The sequence below is a fragment of the Triturus cristatus genome, chromosome 7 (assembly GCF_964204655.1).
Source record: "Triturus cristatus chromosome 7, aTriCri1.1, whole genome shotgun sequence".
Taxonomy (NCBI): Eukaryota; Metazoa; Chordata; class Amphibia; order Caudata; family Salamandridae; genus Triturus; species Triturus cristatus.
In genome coordinates, this window is record NC_140590.1 from 1,365,786,174 (window position 1) to 1,365,806,321 (window position 20,148).

Genomic DNA, 20,148 nt, shown 5'->3' on the forward strand with positions numbered 1-20,148 from the left:
ATTATGTAACTGAAGCACTCTAAATAAAAGCATTAACATATGACTAAAAGTACAGGTGATTGAAATGAGAAATAGAAACTATCACAAACACCACAGGATAATCCCTGGGATAAAACATGTGAATTTTCTATACAACTGGGAGTCCCTCACTTTCGAATGTTCACTCGCGTTAAACAAAATCAGTCATTGGGTTAGAAGAAATGAAAGTCGAGATTAGTTTTTAAATCATGCGTCTCTGAAAAGCTATCAACAACCAATGCACGTGAAGCTAAACACTCCCTCGGATCTATGTTCGCTTTTGTGACATAGTGGAGAACTGACCAAACTTCCTCTGTAAAATACCCGAAGCTAGAAAGAGAGTGCTGAGGAATCTCCCTGCTTTGAGCGGTCCATGAGGTGGTTTTTCAACACTTCCCGTTCCTCTGAGCTGGGAAATTCCTGTCGGGGGAGGCGGTGCAGTATAAAGACCCAGCAGGGCTGGGAGGAGGGACTCTTACTCTCTATCCCAGTCAGCCTGCAGCGAGGGGAGGAGGCACTGTATAAAGTAGCCACATACCGCGACGAGCAGATTCAGCTTGTTGAAGAAGAGGAAAGTAGTAGTGTGGAAATCCAGCGACCACACGCCAAAGCGCCGCGAAGCCACTCTCGTGTTATCTTTCACGAAGACAAGTTCCCAAAGAACCCACACCTACTGAACGTCGCTGATTCTGCAATAGACCCCCGCTGTGCGGAGACAGTTGGCGCCTAGGGATATATTTATTTCTGTGCCTGTGTTGGATTGTGCCCTTTGAGTGGGATGTGGCGACTTCTGGCACTCTGCGCCATCCTGGCGGCTGCGGGCGCCGAATCGGTAGGTGGAAGTGAAATGGGGATTGGGTATACCTTGTTTATGTCTCATTGAAAATGTGCTTGGCGGGCTATGTGAGCTGTTTTGGGTCACCAGATATATTATGTGCCCCTTAAACTTTCCGTAGTGTTTTTAACCTAGTGGTTGTGTTTTTGTTGTGTATCGAAGCTTTAGCCCGGGTGGCATCAACGCGAGTATAATCTGTTTGGTTTTAAAACGTGTTACAAGTCTGTTTTTCAGATCACTGTGGTTTAGCTTTTCTGTGCTCTGCTGCTGTTTTAAACTAGCTCCCTATGGGTGTTTGATTGAACAGGTTCGGGGTTACTTGTGAGATATCTGCGTTTGTAGTTTGTTTTGTTTAAGGCTGTGGGAACGTAGAATCGCCACCTTCCTTGTGGTCGAGTGTTCTGTGGGTAGGATTCAGAATCCGAAGTCACGTAGTGCTACGTGCAGTTCCTCGGCGCACCAAGTGACTCTTTTAAATGGCAGTGCTTGATTCTTTAAGTTCGTCGATGTTTTCTTATGCTCGTTTGATTTGTCTGATATTTGTTGCTGTTTACAGCTGAACTTAAGCGGGTGCGTTCTCAACGAGTGGAGGGTGGTTTGTTTAGTAGTTTGTGGGATCCTCAAAGCTAGAATTAATCTGCCTGCTGTAGTTGTTGACTTCAGTTCTCGTGGTTATGTTTCGCTAATGTTTCAAGTCCTGTGTCTGTTTCCAGGTACGTGTTTGGGGTCTATTTGTGCTTCTGGGGTGTGTGCGTGTGTAGTTTCAGGTGCCTCTCTGCCAGGTTCTGTCTAACGATTCTGTTTGCACAAGGCCTTGAGCTGGCAGCCCTGTGATTTCTTGAGCCCTACCCCACCCCTCTTCCAGTCGCGTATACTGTAAGCACATAGTAACCCACACCTACCTTGTATTCGACAACACCGTGTTTAGTTGTTGCTTATGTAGCGACACTTTGCACTTTTTAAGAAATGTTGATTCAAGAGAGTCGTAGGCTCCTATTTTGTTACATACACTTTCTGCTTTGCCAAAACTCTTATAATTTGGTATAATCTGTCTTATTTAAAAGATTTTTTTTTAAAAAACGCACCCGATAGGGAGTTTTATAGAAATGTGTTAACAATTCCAGGTTGTTGTACTATCTTTGCCTTACCTTAACTTTTCCCACTTTATAAAAAACGTGGGCTCGAAGTTTAGGATGGAGAAGAACCATGAAGGAGAATCTCTGCAAGAGAGACTGTGAATCGGTTTACCGACACTACTTGCACAGGCGTAAGAGAAGAGATTGTTCCAAATAGCCGTAAAATGACCTCATCTTTAAAAACTCTACCTGCCAGCGGTCTGTTTATGAAGGGGGGGGGGGGGGGGCTAAATCCTGCCTCCCCCTCCTTCTCTCCATTTCCCAACCTGACTGATCCGCGTGATTCACCCGTGCGTCAGCGCTGCTTGGACAGGATGTCGCCCTGTATTGCGTCAGTGCCGCGCTATGTTCTTTCCATACAAGGAGTCGCGACCAGCTGCTGCCTGTCGTTGGTGGCCGCCATGTTACTAGAGGCGTACCACCACATTGTGCTTTATAACTATTCCCGAACAATCAGTAGTTGGACAGTGATTTTATCGAATATGTAATGCATTTCTTCGTAGAAGGGGAAACCATTTTTGCGAGGAACCACTTTGCTACCGTTAGTATTTATACATATGTGTGTGTGTGTAATTCCAATCAAACACAACTGACATGCTTGACTTTTATGTTGACAAACAATACTTTTACTTTTTTTTATAGGTCTTTGGTATTAGTCATGTTTACTTTAAAGTTAACACGACATGACTTCGCTGTAAAATGTCCGCCCCATTAGCGATTTCTGCTTCCAGGGTATGCAGTGAACGTTTTACGTTAACACATGACGCGCCAAACATGGGCATGCTTCCGAACCAGGATTTCGTAAATGGAAAAGGCTTGATGACGTGACAGCGGACGCCGTTTGGTTGACTTTACAGCTCATTTCGGGTGTTTTGCATCCAAGTAAACAGAATGCAAGATAAAATAGCAGTTCTGTTTTTTTCCCCGCGTGGATTTATCCATGGATACTCCCTTCAGAAGTTCTTTAGGCGATTTTTTTAAATGTAATTTCCTTCCACGATAAACTCCTCTTTAAATATAAGTTCTAAAACAGTAATCCAATTGTTTTTATAAAGTACTTGCCGAGAAAGTAATGACGCCACCACAGCTAGATAGGCACAGTTTATTTTGCAACAGCCTACCTGCAACGACAGGGACCAACTGTCCTGTAACTTCGAGTACGTATCATCGTTAGTGCCCCTATCTTTCGCGTCGTCAACCATTTTATTGATCATCCCTCCATTCTGCAATGCCACTAACTGTTTATTTAGTACTTTGGCTAAATGGCCTATTTTGCCGCAGCTCTTGCAAGTTATGATCCTAACGGAACTGGGACGCCCTCTCTGTGGATAGCGGCACCAAAGCATTGTCCATTTGAGAACAAAAAAAATAATAATAAACAACAACTAATAGACACAACATACGTTCTCATGTTTAGAGACCAGGGGGGCATATTATCAAGGTCCGGCGTAAAAATTATCACCGCTTTATCTGCAGAAAACTGCCGCTAAAGCGGCGATAATGGGCTTGATGATATGCCCATGTGAATTCCCATAGAAGCCCATGTTGAGGACCGGTTTCTGGCATTTCAGCCTGGCTAAAGAACGGTGATGGATTAAACCCAGATCTGTTGACTGGGTGTGAGAGTTTGGTTCTGATGCTCCGTCCATCACCACCCCCTTTTGTATCACTATTGAAGAGGTCATGGCACTAGATAGACAACATAAAATCTGGTGGATTGACTACATGCACTTCATGATAATGAGACTCTGTTTGGAACAACAGTGTAAAAAAACAATAAAGGTCTCCGTTGATATCTGAAGATAAGATAAACAAAATGTATTGGAAATGTATATACAAAAGGGGAAATTGCTAATTCCAGGCACAGGTCCCCTAGCTGTAGACGTTCTGGATTTTAAATGTTTTGCACACTTCTTTGATGTCAGGAGGTATAGCGGGCTCTCCTGGCCATTAAAGGACCGCTCCAGCTTTAAAAGGCCTGAGCATAAGGCGCAGGCCTTTAACAAGGGAGCGGGCCTTTAATGGCCGGTAAAGCTCTTCGTAGCAGGCTCTAAGGCTATTGGAACATTCCGCCCATAGAGAGCTGAATGTTCTAAATAGTAAAACAAAGGCCTCACAAAGCCAGAGAGGGTTGGACATCCCCCTCTGGCTCAGTGAGGCTTTTGTTCACAGCTAGAAGCTTGGAGCACTCCATTTTCTTCAATGTAGCTCTCAACATTCCAATGTTCTAATATGGTTGTAGAAACTGATATAAAGATTCTTGGTGGGTGATGGTTTTGCAGAAGCCATTGGGTAGCAAGTAATCCAAGCACCTTGTCTGACCCCAGATATAGCCTCTAAACCCTGAGAGGACAGCAACGAGTTATGTTGGTACCCATCCAGTTCTGGGTTGAGTCTGTTTTTAAAGACCATGTTTGACATTTTTTATGTGTTTGGAGCAGTCCCTGACTATCCCTGCCTGCAGAAGTATTTGGAATCCCAAACTAAGATCTGATCCACTGAAATCAAGAGATTCGTCAGTTTGGACTGCTAGTCAGTTTTTTACAAGGGATAGTATTTTCGTTAGTTTGCCAATCTTTTCTAGACACAAGCTGTCATTTTGTATATCCAGTGGTCACATTTACACTTTAAGCCATTTACCGTTAAATAAAATGTATTGACTATTTTCCTGGTACATTTACACCAAACTTCTGGATCCGCTCTACCACCATTACACCTTGCTTCCGATGGTGTGTACACAAAGTGTTCATTTCTGTATTGTAGCACATCTGGTTGTCTAAACCCATTATGAGGCCATTTGTGGACCAATAATTTCCCTCTATTGTATCATCCCTATTCATGTTATACTACTTTGTGAACTTGGCTTTCCTACTATCTCGAATCCTTTGGTAGGAGACCGTAGTGTTCTTTAGTTCACTATTTTGGACATTGCAAGCAGGGTTGGAGTGGCCTATAGGGCCACCGGGCATTGCCCGATGGGCTGGTCTGAAAGTTCAATATGGGGGCTGTTTTATTAGCAGGTTATGAGCCTGCAGTCTTCCATATCATGCAAAACACTTGTACAGCGAGTCTTTACAAGTTCAAAACTGGACGATTTTCAAATGTGAGCCACTTTTTTAGCTTACTGGCTCAATAATGAAGGCCACTTTTATTTGGTGCCGGCTCATTTTTGTCCCAGTCTGACCATGATTGCAGGTGTACAGCTCACTGAAAAATTTGGCCTTCATTAAGGGTAGTTTCAAGAGAAATGGTTGTTTAGGTGGAAGTAAATAAAGAACTCTACTTTTATTAAGTGGAGAATCGCGCTCTGCTGAAAGTGTCAGTTTACTGTTATTGAGAGAACGGCTTTAGATTCTCTCAATTTCACTAGCGAAACCGTAGCATGTAAAGATTATTGTGAGAAGATTTACAGACTGGTGTCTACTTGCCTGGATACTGTGATCCCTAGCTGCAGTTTCATCCCTCTGCCTCTCAATGAGGCATATGTAAATTTTGATTGGGGAGTGGGGCGGAGGTGTTGGTAAGGATGGATCAGATTCTTTAAAACCATTTCTCCTTGGCTTGTTGGTCAACAAGTGCTCTGTTTACGGAGGTCCTGCTGGGGTGTTTTTTTGTTTTTTTTGTTGTTGTTGCACTTTCCATCTCAGTGCAGGGTGCTGCCAGATACACCCTACAGGAAGTTGGATAGACAGTATAAGAGAACACCATATCAACAACACCTCCATGAACCAAGGAGATGACCAACATGCAAAAGTGTACCAACCTCCTGCACCAAAATGGACACTTGCCATCGTTTTTTGAGCCCACAAGGTGTGATCGGAAGTGGAAGAATTATGTGGGGGCAGCCTTTCTAAATCAGTGAGCGTAGAGAACAGGCACTACAGTCCCTTTTGACATCTCTGAAAACAGAAATTAAGTACTTCAAATCCTTACAACACTTGATTCTAAAGTTTGAAAATCATTTTCACAAAGGGTCCCTGAAGAAGTAGTTCAGAAACTAGACGGTGAGTGGTTGGTTGCCTCCTACCGTTAACTTGCCACGTGACAGACCTTGATGGGTTATGATTAGATCCAAAACCTGCACCAAGATACATTCTGATAGGCATATTGGCCATGTGTCTGTCATTGGATTTTCTCTTTTTGATCTGTATTCAGACTCCTTAAGCAAATCGGTTCTGCATGTTCTTTATCACATTCATTGTTCTTTATCGCATTCATTGTGCTGTTGCTCTCATATTATCGTACTTTGTACTTGGTAAGCCAGCAATGTCAATGTTCTCCACTATGATCCGCTTCCAACAAATGACATTGTGCTGCCTCGTTAGGCTTATTCTTTGCACGTAGTTGCAAATTAATGTTTAACTCCAACTTGATAAGAAATGTATAACAATGAGGTCCAATTCATATTTCTTTGGAAGGGAAATTCGAGTGACCTATTCAAATGACAAAACTGACCTTGGAAAATGTACAAGCTCAGGAGGCCGGGAGAGCATGTACTCAAGCGAGTAACCTTTCCTTTGTATCAAACTGCCTACCTGCTGTTTACTTTCAACTAGTGTGATGTTGTTGTTCCTTGTCTTGCTACAGTAAGATAATGCTTATACGCAAGTCTTACAATGAGGCTTATACGCAAGTCTTACAATGAGGCTTACAGTGTGAAGCTGTACTCCAAAATTCAGTTAGTTGTTGGAATTGTCTAACCTGCTTGACCTGCATGGCTGGTGCTTTTGGCTTTGGCTGAAAGCCAGCATGTATAGCTCTGTAAAGTTACTTTTTACTGTAGTGCTAGCTAGGTTCAACGTTTACATTCTGGTACCAGTGCATGCAAGATATTTCGGCTTCCAGGGCCACTGGTAGGCTTGAGAACAAGAAACACATTTTTTGCATAATATTGTAGGGTTGAAGCAGAACTGTTCATGCGAAACACCAGGAGCCCTGGGGGATTCTGATTTAAATCTGGTCTCCAACTGCGTTTCAGCAGTGAAACGCGGTCAATGGAATCATGCAGCTAAAGAGGACGTCACGAGTGATGCAGGGGAAAGGCACAAATACAAGAAATTCCATTACTTCATTAAATACAGCCTGGAAACTGGCTTCCCACTCATTTGCTGGCACTTTTTTCACGCCAACCTACTGAAAGCCAAACTTGGTGTTCCATAGACCATTTCCGAAGCACCCAATAAAATTAATTTCGTTGTATATGTAGAAAGAATCTACGTCATTGAGCTCTTTTAAGAGTGTGTCGCACCTCATTGGAATTTAGAACATTAGATTAAAAAAGGTAATGTCGGAGTCCAGGCCTCAAAATGTGAAATTACCCTTCTAATTACTCTCGCCAGCGAGCATTATGTACAGTGATAAACCCTGAAATGACATGGATAATGTTAAATAACAACTTGCCTGCCATTCAGCCTCGACAGAGCACAAATGTTTGTCCAAGTTTAATAATTTGTTTCCTTGCTGCTTCCAAGGCGCCTAGAGAAACGAAATGTCAATACTAACTTTACAGGCCATTTGTTTTCATCAACTGGATGCCCCCTGCCGAGCTGTGACCCAACCAAGTAAATCAATGAGGCATTTTGAAGCACAAAAACCCTGTTGCCTCACTCCCAGTGCTCGTGAATTTGAATCCAAAAATGTACCCAGCGTGTTAATTGGTAATAGTTGATGCTGGTCACTGGAAAGGATAACTCTTGATGAAAACCACACGGTAGCCTGGACATTCTTTGGCATTGTGTCGGAGTGTATACCTGTATATCATTTCTATTTGATTGCATGGTCTGTCTATAACTTGTTAATGTTGGCTCTGTACTGTCCGTGTATGCTACATTAAGAATATAAAGACAGTATCCATAACTCACTGGCGATTGTGTTCCCAAATGAGAAAATAAATAAATATATATATTTTATAATTCTGTACAACCACATTTTTAATACACATGAGATTTCTGTGCATCTTGACGAGTACAATTTTGGTCTGTTCAGAATTAAGGAGATTTTAACCACTCTTACTCAAAATTTAGTTTGGGCAGAGCTTACCAAAAGCCAAGATCTAGACATTCATTGGGGATTCTGTCCCTGCTATCCCCTACTGTTTGTAACTTTAGTCAGTCACTGTTTTGTTATTCGGGTGTCTTACCCATGAAGGAAGATTATAGAGTAGAACTGTGATTAAGTTACTCATCTTGCCGTCTTAATTGAACATTTGTTATAGCCCTAACTTGTTGTACAGTGGCCTGTTAACTGGTTCAAGGATACAATGTGCTCTGCCATTTTTAAGTCTTGGCTTCAGACAACTGTAGCTGTCTGGGTAGGGCTTAGGCCATCACACACACGCACTACATAACACAATACACATCTACTCTTACACACCAGTCCAGCAAGGGGCTTTTGGACACTTCCTTTCAGTTATTGGCTACTGGATTATAGCTGACCTAAGCATTGGCTTTAGAGAATGTTCTTCTGTGGTGATATCAGCTGAGGTCATTTAACAGAACCATTACAAATAAAAATAGTTCCCATGGTCCCTAAACCTGTGCTCTGGGTGCTTATTTCCCTTATTCGTCCTTTGCTCCCCACCACACTCCCCATTTTTATTTTGTGTGAGGGAATTGGTGAGTGGGGGGGTGGGAGGAAGGGGTACAAATCAAGCATTGCCGAAGCCAAATAGATTAGCATTTGCTTCTTCAAGGCCTTTTGGTTTTGCCAGGGCTTGATTTCTTTTCACCCACCACCTTTTTGTTAAGTTATAACTTAGTGGGTGTTCCAGACAGTAGCTGTAGGTACCTCCGAGGCAGGCTCCTATATTTCTATATCTATCCCCCTTCTACAGCAAACTATTCCTAACTAGGTAAGAAGTGGATTTCTACTGAGTAATCCTGATTCCATGAATCTTAAAAGTGGAAAGACTGTGTCGAAGGTACCCAATTTTGTTCTCACTTTTGGTGCAGAGGCCAGCGCTTGTTTTTAGGTTGATCACATTGCTTGCAGCAATCCACGATGGTGCCGTGTCACTCAGCGGTACTAGGAGCGTGGACTTATCAGTACCTTTTCTATTACCAATAAAGGCAGTCCTGGAAAGAGAGGCAAGTGGGGAACCCAACAGGCAAAAGTGGTAATTTTATCTGCTTTCAGCAGTAGTTAATTTGTGGTTATGCACCCAAAATCAAGTTATTTTGATACAAAGTAAGGAGTGCTTTTAATTTAATTGCAACCAGTGGGGAAGTTACTGTTTGGTAAATTCACTTTCATACAACGTTAAGATGGCTGCTGCATTTACAACAGATCAGATCCCAATCTCTATTCTGCATTGAATCTATAGTAGATGTCCTTCATGTGATGTAATTTCCTTACATTTTCCATAACTATAGATACATAAGTATTTGCATCATTTAATGTTGTATAATGACTGGTGCGTTAAATACTTCTTGACAGCTGGTTCAGTTTCTTCTCGAAGCAAGAAGAAGCGTCAATTTTCTCTTTACGTTCTGGCGTATCACACTGCCTGTAGTGTTACCGGATCTCTACCTGCTGCATGTCTGCGCCTGCCAATTTGTCAGTACACATGGCAATGCTTCGTACATCTCTAAACTAGTTCCATGACTCATTGCAAAGACTCAATGTTTGTATTGCTCTGAAAGTTTCCATATTGCGCCTATCTCTGCTGGATGCCCTGTACTGCTCAATCCTATCCCTGCCCACACGCTTGGCATTAAGCCATCTCAGTATTTAAATCCCTCCTGCATCGTCCATCCCTAATTTTCTTTGTTCATGGACCAGGATCCAACTCCCTGCGCTGCTCCCAACAGTATTGGATGTACTACTGTGCTATGATTCCATCATACCTGGCAAGTAGAGGTGGGTGAGCCACTGAAAGTTCGGGTCTGATGCCTGGCTCTGGTAAAGGTCAAAGTCCGGTTGGAACCTCAAACCCATTACAAGCCGAGCTCTTCACGTAGATCTGCATCCTCCCTCCAGAGATACCTGGGGAACCATGTTCGAGGATCCAAGTCGGCTCAACATCCTGTGGTTCTGGGCATATCACTTAGCCTCCCCATGAATATGAACAATAACTGTGACCTTGTGTAAATGTAACTGGTGCTCATGACACTACAAAAAATGTAGATGTAAAGTCTTAACATAAGGAAAGACCAATGGGTACTCATTTAGTGGCTGATTTTGTAAAATGTGAAACCAGAATAATTCACAACTTCTCTGCTAATATTCTCGGTAGTTCACACATCAGATTCCCATCAACATGATAGTCTACAGTTAGTTCTCGCAGCATCCTTGCACAAACAGCTGCCACTTCTGACTTAATCGGGTTCTGTGACTGCTTCTTTAGACATTACCAAATAACCAATTGTAATTTATACCTCTCTTGCCCTCCTATGTCACTGGGGGAACGCTTCCCCCCTGTTCTGCCTACAGCTTGTCTGCTACGTGCTTGGGAGAGTGACTCTTTAACTGACCTAGGAGTGTGATTAAGACAAGTTGCAACAAAAAACAGCTTATTAATCACATAGGCGAAACAAAATGCATTTAGCAATGCTTGTTTTTATGAAAGCTACCTTCTCTGTAACAAGCCCTCTTTCAGCCCTAGGTCGGTTAAGCATAGCGTTTTGAATAGATTTTGTTTTCTCAAGGATATTATCTTTCAATATTAATACCAGCCCTTAATAGTTGTTTACTGCAGGTACAGTGCTGTCTGTTCATGACCTGAAAATGGTAGCGACCACACCTACATAAGCTATGCACTGTGACATGCTTGATTTTCAGTGAGAAGCAGCAAGGCACAAAGGCGGTGCATAAAAGATTTGCCCAAGGGAAATGGGAGGCTGAAACGGGGCTACTTTGTGTTATTCTAAAGAATGAAAGAACAGGATACAGCTATTGCTAATGTAACCTGCTGCACCTCTCGTGGAGTGTATGTGTGTGTGTGTATGTATATGTGTGTGTATATGTGTATGTGTGTGTATATGTATGTTTCTCGTCAAAGTATAACGCAGCACTGTCCTTGGGGTTTTAACTTTTCTTTATTTGATCAAGCCTTCTACTCCTTCTCCTACTCGTTTCAACCACACAGGTCTTGGTCACGGTGTATACAGCGATACCAAGACCTGTGTGACTGAAACGCGTAGGTGATGGAGTAGATAGCTTGATCAAATAAAGAAAAGTTAAAACCCCAAAGGAGAGTGCAGCATTAGACTTTGACTCTGGTGAGAAACATATTTCAAGGTCCAGTCCAGCCTTGCCGCAGGCACCAGCTGTAAAGAGCGCCCTTCGTGTTTTGGACTTTCTTGATGGGGATATGGAGATATATCTCGTGTAAATTAGTCACCTCACTGGTTGATACTGCCACTTTGCTGACAACATTAGAAACAACAATCTTGTTGGAATGCGATATCGAGCCTTCTCTCTCTCCAGTATATCAACAGAGTAATTAACTCTTAGGAAACCATGACCTATTATAGATCCAATGTGTTGATGGTTTCCTTGTAAAAAGGGGTACAAGACCCAGTATGTACAATTTATCACCAACACAGCATGAGAGAGGCTGATGTAAAACATGTTGATGAGAGGAAACCACAACCTACATGCATTTAATAAGACCCTCATAATGCAATTAAAAACGCAGAACTGCTAGCCTTAATTTTACTATTTGTAACAGTTTGGCACAAATTGTTTTGCAATGTGACTCACATTTTTTTTTTTTTTTATGTCTATCATGATGACGAATGCCAACTATATCGTTAAATAACGTGTGACTGGAGGCGGAGGTCATGTGACCAAGACCACTGACGTGATCGAAGCGCGTCGTCCTTGTCTGCAAATGAAATAAAGAACATACCTGCAGAAACTGATGGTGTGGGCTCGATTCTGTCCGTAATATTGGATTGCGATCTTTCAAGAAAATATATATATATATATATATATATATATATATACGTCATGTGAGCAAGGCTCTGAGGAGGCGAAACGTTATGGCTGTTGCTTTTGGCAATAAATGTTAATTTGTACTTTACCAAGGTCCGTGTACCCTGTTCTGTCGATCTCCTATTACCAGAAGCAACTTTAAAAACATTTTACGTTCAAATCCTGGGTCATTGGGCCATCTTTTTAACTGTAAAACCCTTCATTCTAGCTTTTGATTTGCAAGTGGGGGACTCAAAGTGCATAGACCTCTGTCCTACATTTTTGTGGGTCTAGTAAATACATGGCACCCAATGATACCAGAAAGGAATGTTTCCTGCATCCTCAGTCTCTCTGCGGAACATGGGTATAGTTTGAAATTGTATGTGGCAATTCTGTGAGAATAATGGCTTCAAAGGCGGTGTATGTTGTGTTAGCTGGTGGTGCACTGGGATTATTGAAGATAATTCTACTTGTGGTGTTTATCAGGATGATTGCCTATGTGGGAATTAACTGAGTGTGAGCCTAGTTACATGGAGGAGAGGATGCTGGAAGGGGAATGGAGATTACCAGCTAGAAGTCTGGTCACCAGGATGGTGCCACATACATTGGGTATTTCTTAAAGTGAAGATTGTTCAGTTTCTTATTGAACTTCAGGATTGTGGGAATTTGTTGAATATGGTTGGGGAAGGATTAGCAGACCCTAAGAGCACAGCAGAATGGTTTTGTACTGGTCTTTTCTTTCTCTTGTTTTTTGTTTCTTAAGCCTGATGTTTTTGCCGCAATTCTTATTTAACCAACCAGAGATCTTGGTTTGGGTTCCCATATAGAGCGTGCTCACTTTTGCTGGTTTATAGATGATGCAGCAGGCTTTGACAGTATGCAGGGTACAAGGAAGCTGGTGGAGTTATTTGTGGGTGGATGAGATTCTTTCAGACTCCTATTAATTTCTGCCAGTTGTAGTAGTCTTGTTTTTTGTCATGACTGTGCATGCGCTCTTGCTTGCGAGAGCGATTGTGTATACGAAGGAGCTTGCAGCCCACCCGCTGCCTAGTAATTGTTGGCTTTATTATCCCTTTTACTTCTTTCTAATTGGCCCGTTTGTGCTGGCTTGAGGTCCTCTTCTTTTGGCTGGAGCATGGACCAAGTAGTGATTGCTTCAGTTTGATTGCTGCCTTTCCATTGATAGCGATGTGATACAAGTTCTACTATTTTTCCCCTTCTTCCCTGTTGTCCTTGTTGAACCTCTTGCCATTTGTAGCTATGCTTTACTGTGGTGAGAATAATTAATTTGCTCAGAATCGCTGGGGTGTTGTGCCACAACCTAACCAGTATTGGCAAAGCCACTAGGTCCCGCTTTTGAGACTATTGAATCTGCCATTGTCTTTTGTTCATGCTGTACAGCATGGGCATTGCTGACTTTGGCAAGGAGTTGTAGCCACGCTGTATAAAGACTAATTAATCCAGCACTTATGCACTTTAAAAAGAAAAAAATACATTAGCCCTGACTTTCTCATAGCGCTTTCTTAAACTGGCTTTAGCCACACTGCAAAGTATCTGCACTGCTATACAGCATGGTTACAAAGCCAATAGCTCTTGTAGGCAAGACCCGCTTCTTTCCTTTGGTAGAATATGTTTGGCTACCGGTTCTGAAACAGTGTTGCATGGATAACAGCTGCTCAGCTATGGCTTGTTAGAATAATTTGTATTAGCTTTTGCCCCTATAGTGTCTTCTTAATGTAACATTTATGCACGTTGATGTAATTTTTTTTGTTGATTAACACAAATCTAGGCAGCATAGAGTATAGTAAATGTAGGGAACAGTTCGACATTGTTGGCGTATTTGGGTGTCTTAAATAAAAGGCAAACCGGACAGAAAATCCGAGGAGAGTGTAGCATAGACCCAACTCATTAGTGTATGTTCTTACATTTCGTACCTCAGGAAAACAGCTTTGATCAGCATGGTTACTAAACTGAAACAATTAGTTCTTGCCTCGTTGTTATCAGTGGCTAAAGTATAGAAGTGGGTTGCATGTGCATCTCGACCTAATGTCTTCTCGCGGATGTGAAATGGATATAAGGAGTTAGTCTGGAGCGGCATGACTCGTTTTAAATTTTTTTTGCCTCCGGTCCCGCGTCTCCTTTCTCTCTTTCCTCCCCTAAGCCAATTGCAATGGCAGCGTTGTGATTGGCTCGGACGCCGACCCCACAGGCGTCTATTGGGAGGCCATTTTCTCTATGTAGGCTGCATGCAGCCTACATAATGAAAATTCAGAGTGCGTATGACTGGTTTGGTCAGCCCTGGGGCCGACTAAACAGTCATCGCACTCCGAGTAGGCAAGCCAATCCTCCACTGGACTCATGCCGGACCGACCGCCCTTAACAAGGCATACCCTTCTGCTTTCTCGCAGTGCGAGAAGCAAAAACATAAAATGGTATTTAGAATACTATTTTATGTTTCCGCTTCTCGCACTGCAAGAAAGCAGTCGGACGACGCTCCCCAGCCCACGTGGAGGAGCTGCCCCATAGTTCCCGATTACAGACAGCAATGTGGCCACAACTTCGCTCATACACCCCATGTTCGATAGCGAAAGGGTGTATGAGCGAAGTTGTGGCCACATTGCTGTCTGTAATCGGAAGCTGTTGTACCAAGGGCGTCAGGGGTTCATTCATACCCAGTCAGTACCCAGGGCGGCAGAACTGTGCTTTGAAGACTTATTGCAGAGATGTATAGTATTCTCATCAAAGCATGCCTTAATGTACTTCTACCACATTGTGGTTTCTCACCTTACATCATTTTTTCCTTTCATCTTGCACTATTTGGTATTGCACACATTATAATGGGCATTCAAACTATATTTCAACGTTATTTTTCGTGGATAGCAATTAAAAGGCATTGTTTGTAAGGACTTGTGTATTTTCCCCTTGTGGTTCTGGGACCGACATCCATGTCCCGTACAGTCGTGAGGGGCTAGTGCACCGTGTTTTTCAGTTCAGTGTGCGAGGACGACCCTTGGTGTTGTGTATTTATTTTCTCTTCTAGCGTTGTTTTTCTTTTCTAAGTGGTACATTCGTATTTCCTTTGGTTTTATATTTAAATTCCGAGTTATGGCATCAAATTTGTAGTCAGGAGCACTTAATGTGTTTTTGATGTTGAATGTAGGTTTATATCGATGAAAATATCTGAATAAACTTCATTTTATTGCGTACATGTACGGAGCTGTAAACCCGGGATAGTTTATTTGTAATATGCGGAACTTCTAAAGCTTGCATTCAACAACCGGCTTCATGGCGCTGAGAGCACTACCAGCAGAAGGGCAATGCAGATTAATCGTAGGCTTGACTGAAAAGCCATGTTTTTAGTAGGGTTTTAAAATGCTCGTAAGAGGTAGCAGCTCTTTTGTTGTCCGGATATGAATTCCAAACACAGCGGCTTGGATTGGGACAAGCTGCAGAGTTTGACTCGGGCCCTTAGGAAGACCTAAATAAAGAGCGTTGCTGTCATCCATACAGGAATTTGACATGCTTTCCTACAGCATTGGATGTTGCCTTGGGTCTGCTTCAGTGTATTATTGTACAATCCATACCATACCAAAAGGTCTTTATTCGATTTTCATCATAAGACATACTATACATAATAAAATTCATATAAAATAGTTATATCGACATAACAATAAGAGTTTAGATAATAAGACCAATAAAAAAATTATTAAATATGCATATTGTTAAAACCCAATGACTGAACATAAAAGGTAAATATAATAAACACAGAATACCTAACCCTGTAGTACAATCAATCGTGTATCAACATCACCACAGTCTTACTATATTTTCGACGACCTCAGTTGTTGGTAATGATTTTGTAGTGTTTCTTGGGAAGGGCTTAGTGGAGATGTTGAATAAGGTACATAGAGCTGATTTTTTTTTTTTAGGTTCAATCTCTTATAGACAGCAAGCTTTTGAAGTCTGTCCTTCCTGTGTGACTGAGGGCTTCTCCCAGTCTCCTGTGTCAGTAGTTGATACTAGCCAAGATGTGAAGTAATCAGACTGTGCTCTTAATTGTGTAAGGTCAACTGTCGTTCTTTGAACTTTGTCAGGTATTCTGTGTCTTGACCGTTCATAGATATTTGTCTGGATTTTGTAAGAGGCTAGTCGCTCAGGTTGCGTTTCTTAAAATTCATTTTTCTTGGTCTGGCTTGAGTCCTCCTCCTAGCCTGTAACAGTTTGTCCTGTTCTTTGTTCCTTCAGCATCAGAATTTATTTTTTGTCAAGGCAGTTTTCTCTCCTGTGGTATGTTTGGTTCAGGCAATTTGTGATGTGGGTTTGACACAGGTTTTATCCTGGCATATTTGGAGGCCTTCAGCATACATCTTAAAGTTAAACTAAGTTTCTCAATGAACTATACTTTGCGCTCTGTTACTCTTATCGATTTACATCAGTGACCGTAATCTACCAGTTGTTTGGGGACTCCCTCTTCTGTCTTTTTAAAGGGGTTACGGAAGATTTGCACCCCAATTTGGAATATGGTTTCTTTCATAATGTCATAACGGCCTGCTTGAGGTGGTCTGGTTTCTTTCTTAAAGTCCTGCGTTGATGTGCCCTTTTATCAGGCAAGAATTTTTGAATTCTCCCCCTGAGAATAATCCATGCAAGAGATGGATGGATTCTATCTACATGGCCGTTGCTCTGTCATTGGCATTCCAGGTTTCATCCCATCTCTATTATGTTAGCAAATTCCCTGTCCTACGTGTTAGATGTTTTGAGAACCTTTTGTTTTGTTTGGTTTTATCCTGGCAAGGAGCAGTTATGGCCATCACCCTACTTGTATTACTATGGAGCTCTGGCTGTCTGCTCTCTTCCACATCCCCACTTTGCTTAACTTAAGCATACCAGCATATGTATATAAAATGCAGATGTGCTTTCTTGGTATCTGAATGGCTTTTGCCTGGTAACCACTTTGTAAATATGTGTTATGTATCCGACAACATGAGTCAACATGCTAAAAGTATAGCAATTGCAAGCAGCAGCAGCTCCTCCATTATGGCGGAGCGTCACCCCCCCCCCTCCCCTCCCCAAAAGCAGGTGCAAACTTGAAAAATTGAATGATAATAAAACAGTTTTTTTATATCCTTTTTTCTTCATGGAGCAGGGTCTTGTGGTGGGGCCATCCTGATGGCAGCTCTGCAGCAGGGGGAGAAGGATTAGTGGGCACTGCTGCAAGTGTGCATGTCGGTTTGGCCGGCTGTCTTCGGGTGGCCACACTGACTGTGCTGAGATCTCTTCAACCCGCACTGCGTTACCGGGAGGAGAACAGCAGGCATAGGCCTCGAGTCCCCGTGGAAGTGCAAAACCAGCCCACTCAGGCCAATCCCGGAACATCTTTTTTTGGGGAGGGGGGGGGGGGTTATATAGCGCGAACTAGACCCGAAGGTATCGGAGCGCTTTACATGAGCACCAGTGTTGTTGAAGATGGACCCATTCATTTTTGTTAGGCACAGGGATATTAAGTAATTTGCCCAGAATCACAGGATGTTGAGCGTCGTTGCCGAGACTTGAACTTGGTTCCCCAGCTTTGAGGTCTACCGCTCTAGCCATAAGGCTACATGCTCTCCCCTCTCATGCTGGTTAATATTATTTCCCGCATGAGAGCAGAGTCTCGATTGGCCATAGGAGTCTGGAATCCTCAGCCTGTGCACTTGCATTAGTCAGAGGAGCGAAAAATCAGCGACGTGGCTGGCAAGTTATATTCTTAATTTCCTTTTTTTTTTTTAATTATTGCCACCTGTGCATCACCCTCCAAAAAACACTCACACACTTCCTTTATACCAGCTACTACTAATTTCAAGTTCTGGAGACGAAATGGCCCTAAAACCAAGTTCTGTCTGACCCTGGGCTTTCAAACTCTGGTCCTTTAACATTGTGACCTTTTACAACCTATTATCTGACCATAATATTTAAAGGCTTCACAAAGTGGAGATGTGTGAGGGAAGGAGGCTGCTCTAGACATTACTATTTTTGCAGACTTTAATCTTTAAAATATGGTTAATGTAGCATCCAGTTCTTGCAGTGCACATATGCTGATCTGGCAAGCCAGAGCCTGGGCAATTGCATTATCTACCATTGGGAAGCATACAGCTGATTGCTAAACTCGTTGATTGGCTAACAGTGAACATAAGCTATTGAGCCCCAAGACAACCCAAGGGGTGAAAGAGCACCTAACAAATCCATTCTATCCAATTCAAACTAAGGATGCATGTTACAACCAACACCACCCTGTCCCCCCCCCCCCCCCCCCAACGGGGGGGGGGGGGGGAGAGATGTATATATTTCTCCTACTTGTTGGTTCATTTCGATAGGACTCTAATATTTGTGTTTTTTTTGTATCAAAATTCTTTAACAAAACAGACCTCCCAGGATGTGAGAGCAGCAACACATTCTAAAGAGATGTTGTCGTGAAATGGCTTCGCGGTTAAAGCTACAAAGGCAGCTTGCGTCGTGCTTGGCTAGATTTCTGCACCCCGCCTCCCTCCTTGGAGCGGCTGTGGGAGCTGTGTTGACTGCACCCCAGGGCCAACCGAAATTGCCAGTGTTATCGCAGACCAGTTTCCTCGGATTGGCTTGCGTCCAACTGCACCCAAGTCCATCATAATAATAAAAGTCAAGAATTAACTTGCAGAAGAGTGAATTGTGGGTGTTCTTTAGTTCCAAGGTTAACGTGCTCTTGTGTTTGGAGTCCCATGCTGTCAAAACAGCCTTGGAAAAAAACTGGAGAGGCAAATAAAGGAAGCTTTGTGGGACGGCGGTTTGTTGGCGCTGTGGCTGGCCCCTTTCTCTTTGTGGTCGTTAACAAATGGTCTTAAAAGTTAGAATTGGTTTCCCTTTGCAGTGTTGTAAAAACTGTAACATTGATTGCACTCTTGCACAGCATCCGTTGAGTTTGTTTTGTTGGCCAAATATTCTTTTGATGCGAATGGGCTCGCTTGTAACGAGTACAGTGGTGACGATTATTATTTTGGCCAACCGTTCTCAACTCTTGCTGATTAAATGGGTACATACTTTGATTTATTTTCGAGATCCTTTCATTCCACAGTCCGTTGAATTGTATAAATTTATCACCTGGGGAAACGTATCTCTGCTCTATGCGATCTGGTATATATCCATCCATAAGGGCCAGTCCCAAATGTGCACTTACCAGCCTTATAGGTAGAATTCATGATCTGATTTGGAAGGATTCATTTATTTCACTAAAGGCTGTAGGTTATTTCATCCAAGTACTAGTTTCAGTTAACAGAACTTCTTGAGTGACGGAAGTAGGGGTTTATAGCACGCTAGATTTAATGCACAACGGATATTACTTTTGGATTTTTTTTTGTTTACTTGGAGATTGTAAAATGCACTGTATTTAGTGTGTGTGTGTGTGTGTGTGAGTTTTAGCTAGCTCTAGAAGTGCAGATCACCACGCCCTTCCCCCAAACTGGATACTCGTGCAAGGACAGACCATACATTTTGGTGCGGAGGTAAACTTAGATATGCATGTCAAATTTTAAATATAAACCTTTATCCAGCGCTTCATGGAAATGCATTTGACTGTTGGGGAACTTCCTGGGCCTTCTGGCACTGCACAAAGCCATATTACAAGACCATTGGAGTTCAGCCGATTTGAAACACTGATTGAGGGCCGGTCGCTGAGGATCCATGCAGTCCCTCTTGCTGTATTACCGTTTCTGAAGCGATTTGGTCTACATTAAGGGTGGATGCTTGAAATTACAGAGAAACAAATTGCAGAGTTACCACTAAAGATCACTAAATAGGCTTGATGATTGGATTGGTAATCTAAGAACCTTCTACTCACCTCTACTAAAGCGGTGTGGGAGACCTAAAGTTCACATCAAACATTCTATACTTGTGGTTACATTCTCAAGCTTAGAATGTTGAACTTTCCTCAATGTTTGCTGTAGCTTTCTAATTATCCTTTCTAAAATAATGGAAATCCCATCCTTATAAAGGCCTTTTTGTCTGTTTGTAAACCCGTCCATTTTGTTTTTCTTATTTCTGAGAGCATCAAGGTTCTGTTTGGATATTTATTTATGATTTTTGAATGCTTACTAATGGCAAATATACATCCAATTCCTATTATGTGGATTGCTGATGATCCAGAAGGCTGGTAACCAATATAGGAATGAGCGAACACAATGGTTGTACCAAGATGTGCTTTCTACTTTACAACAGTTGGGTATTCTGGCATTC

The 20,148-nt window shown here is 42.4% G+C and overlaps 1 protein-coding gene across 1 annotated transcript in view; it reads left to right on the top strand.

Moving 5' to 3' along the window:
- The first annotated feature begins 455 nt into the window (after positions 1-455).
- SDC4 (syndecan 4) overlaps positions 456-20,148 on the top strand; it is a 29,310-nt gene continuing 9,617 nt past the window's right edge. The window contains exon 1 of the mRNA XM_085619076.1: positions 456-850. Within this exon, the coding sequence (XP_085475202.1) occupies positions 797-850 (54 nt within the window). The 5' untranslated portion in view covers positions 456-796. The remainder of the gene's footprint in view (positions 851-20,148) is intronic.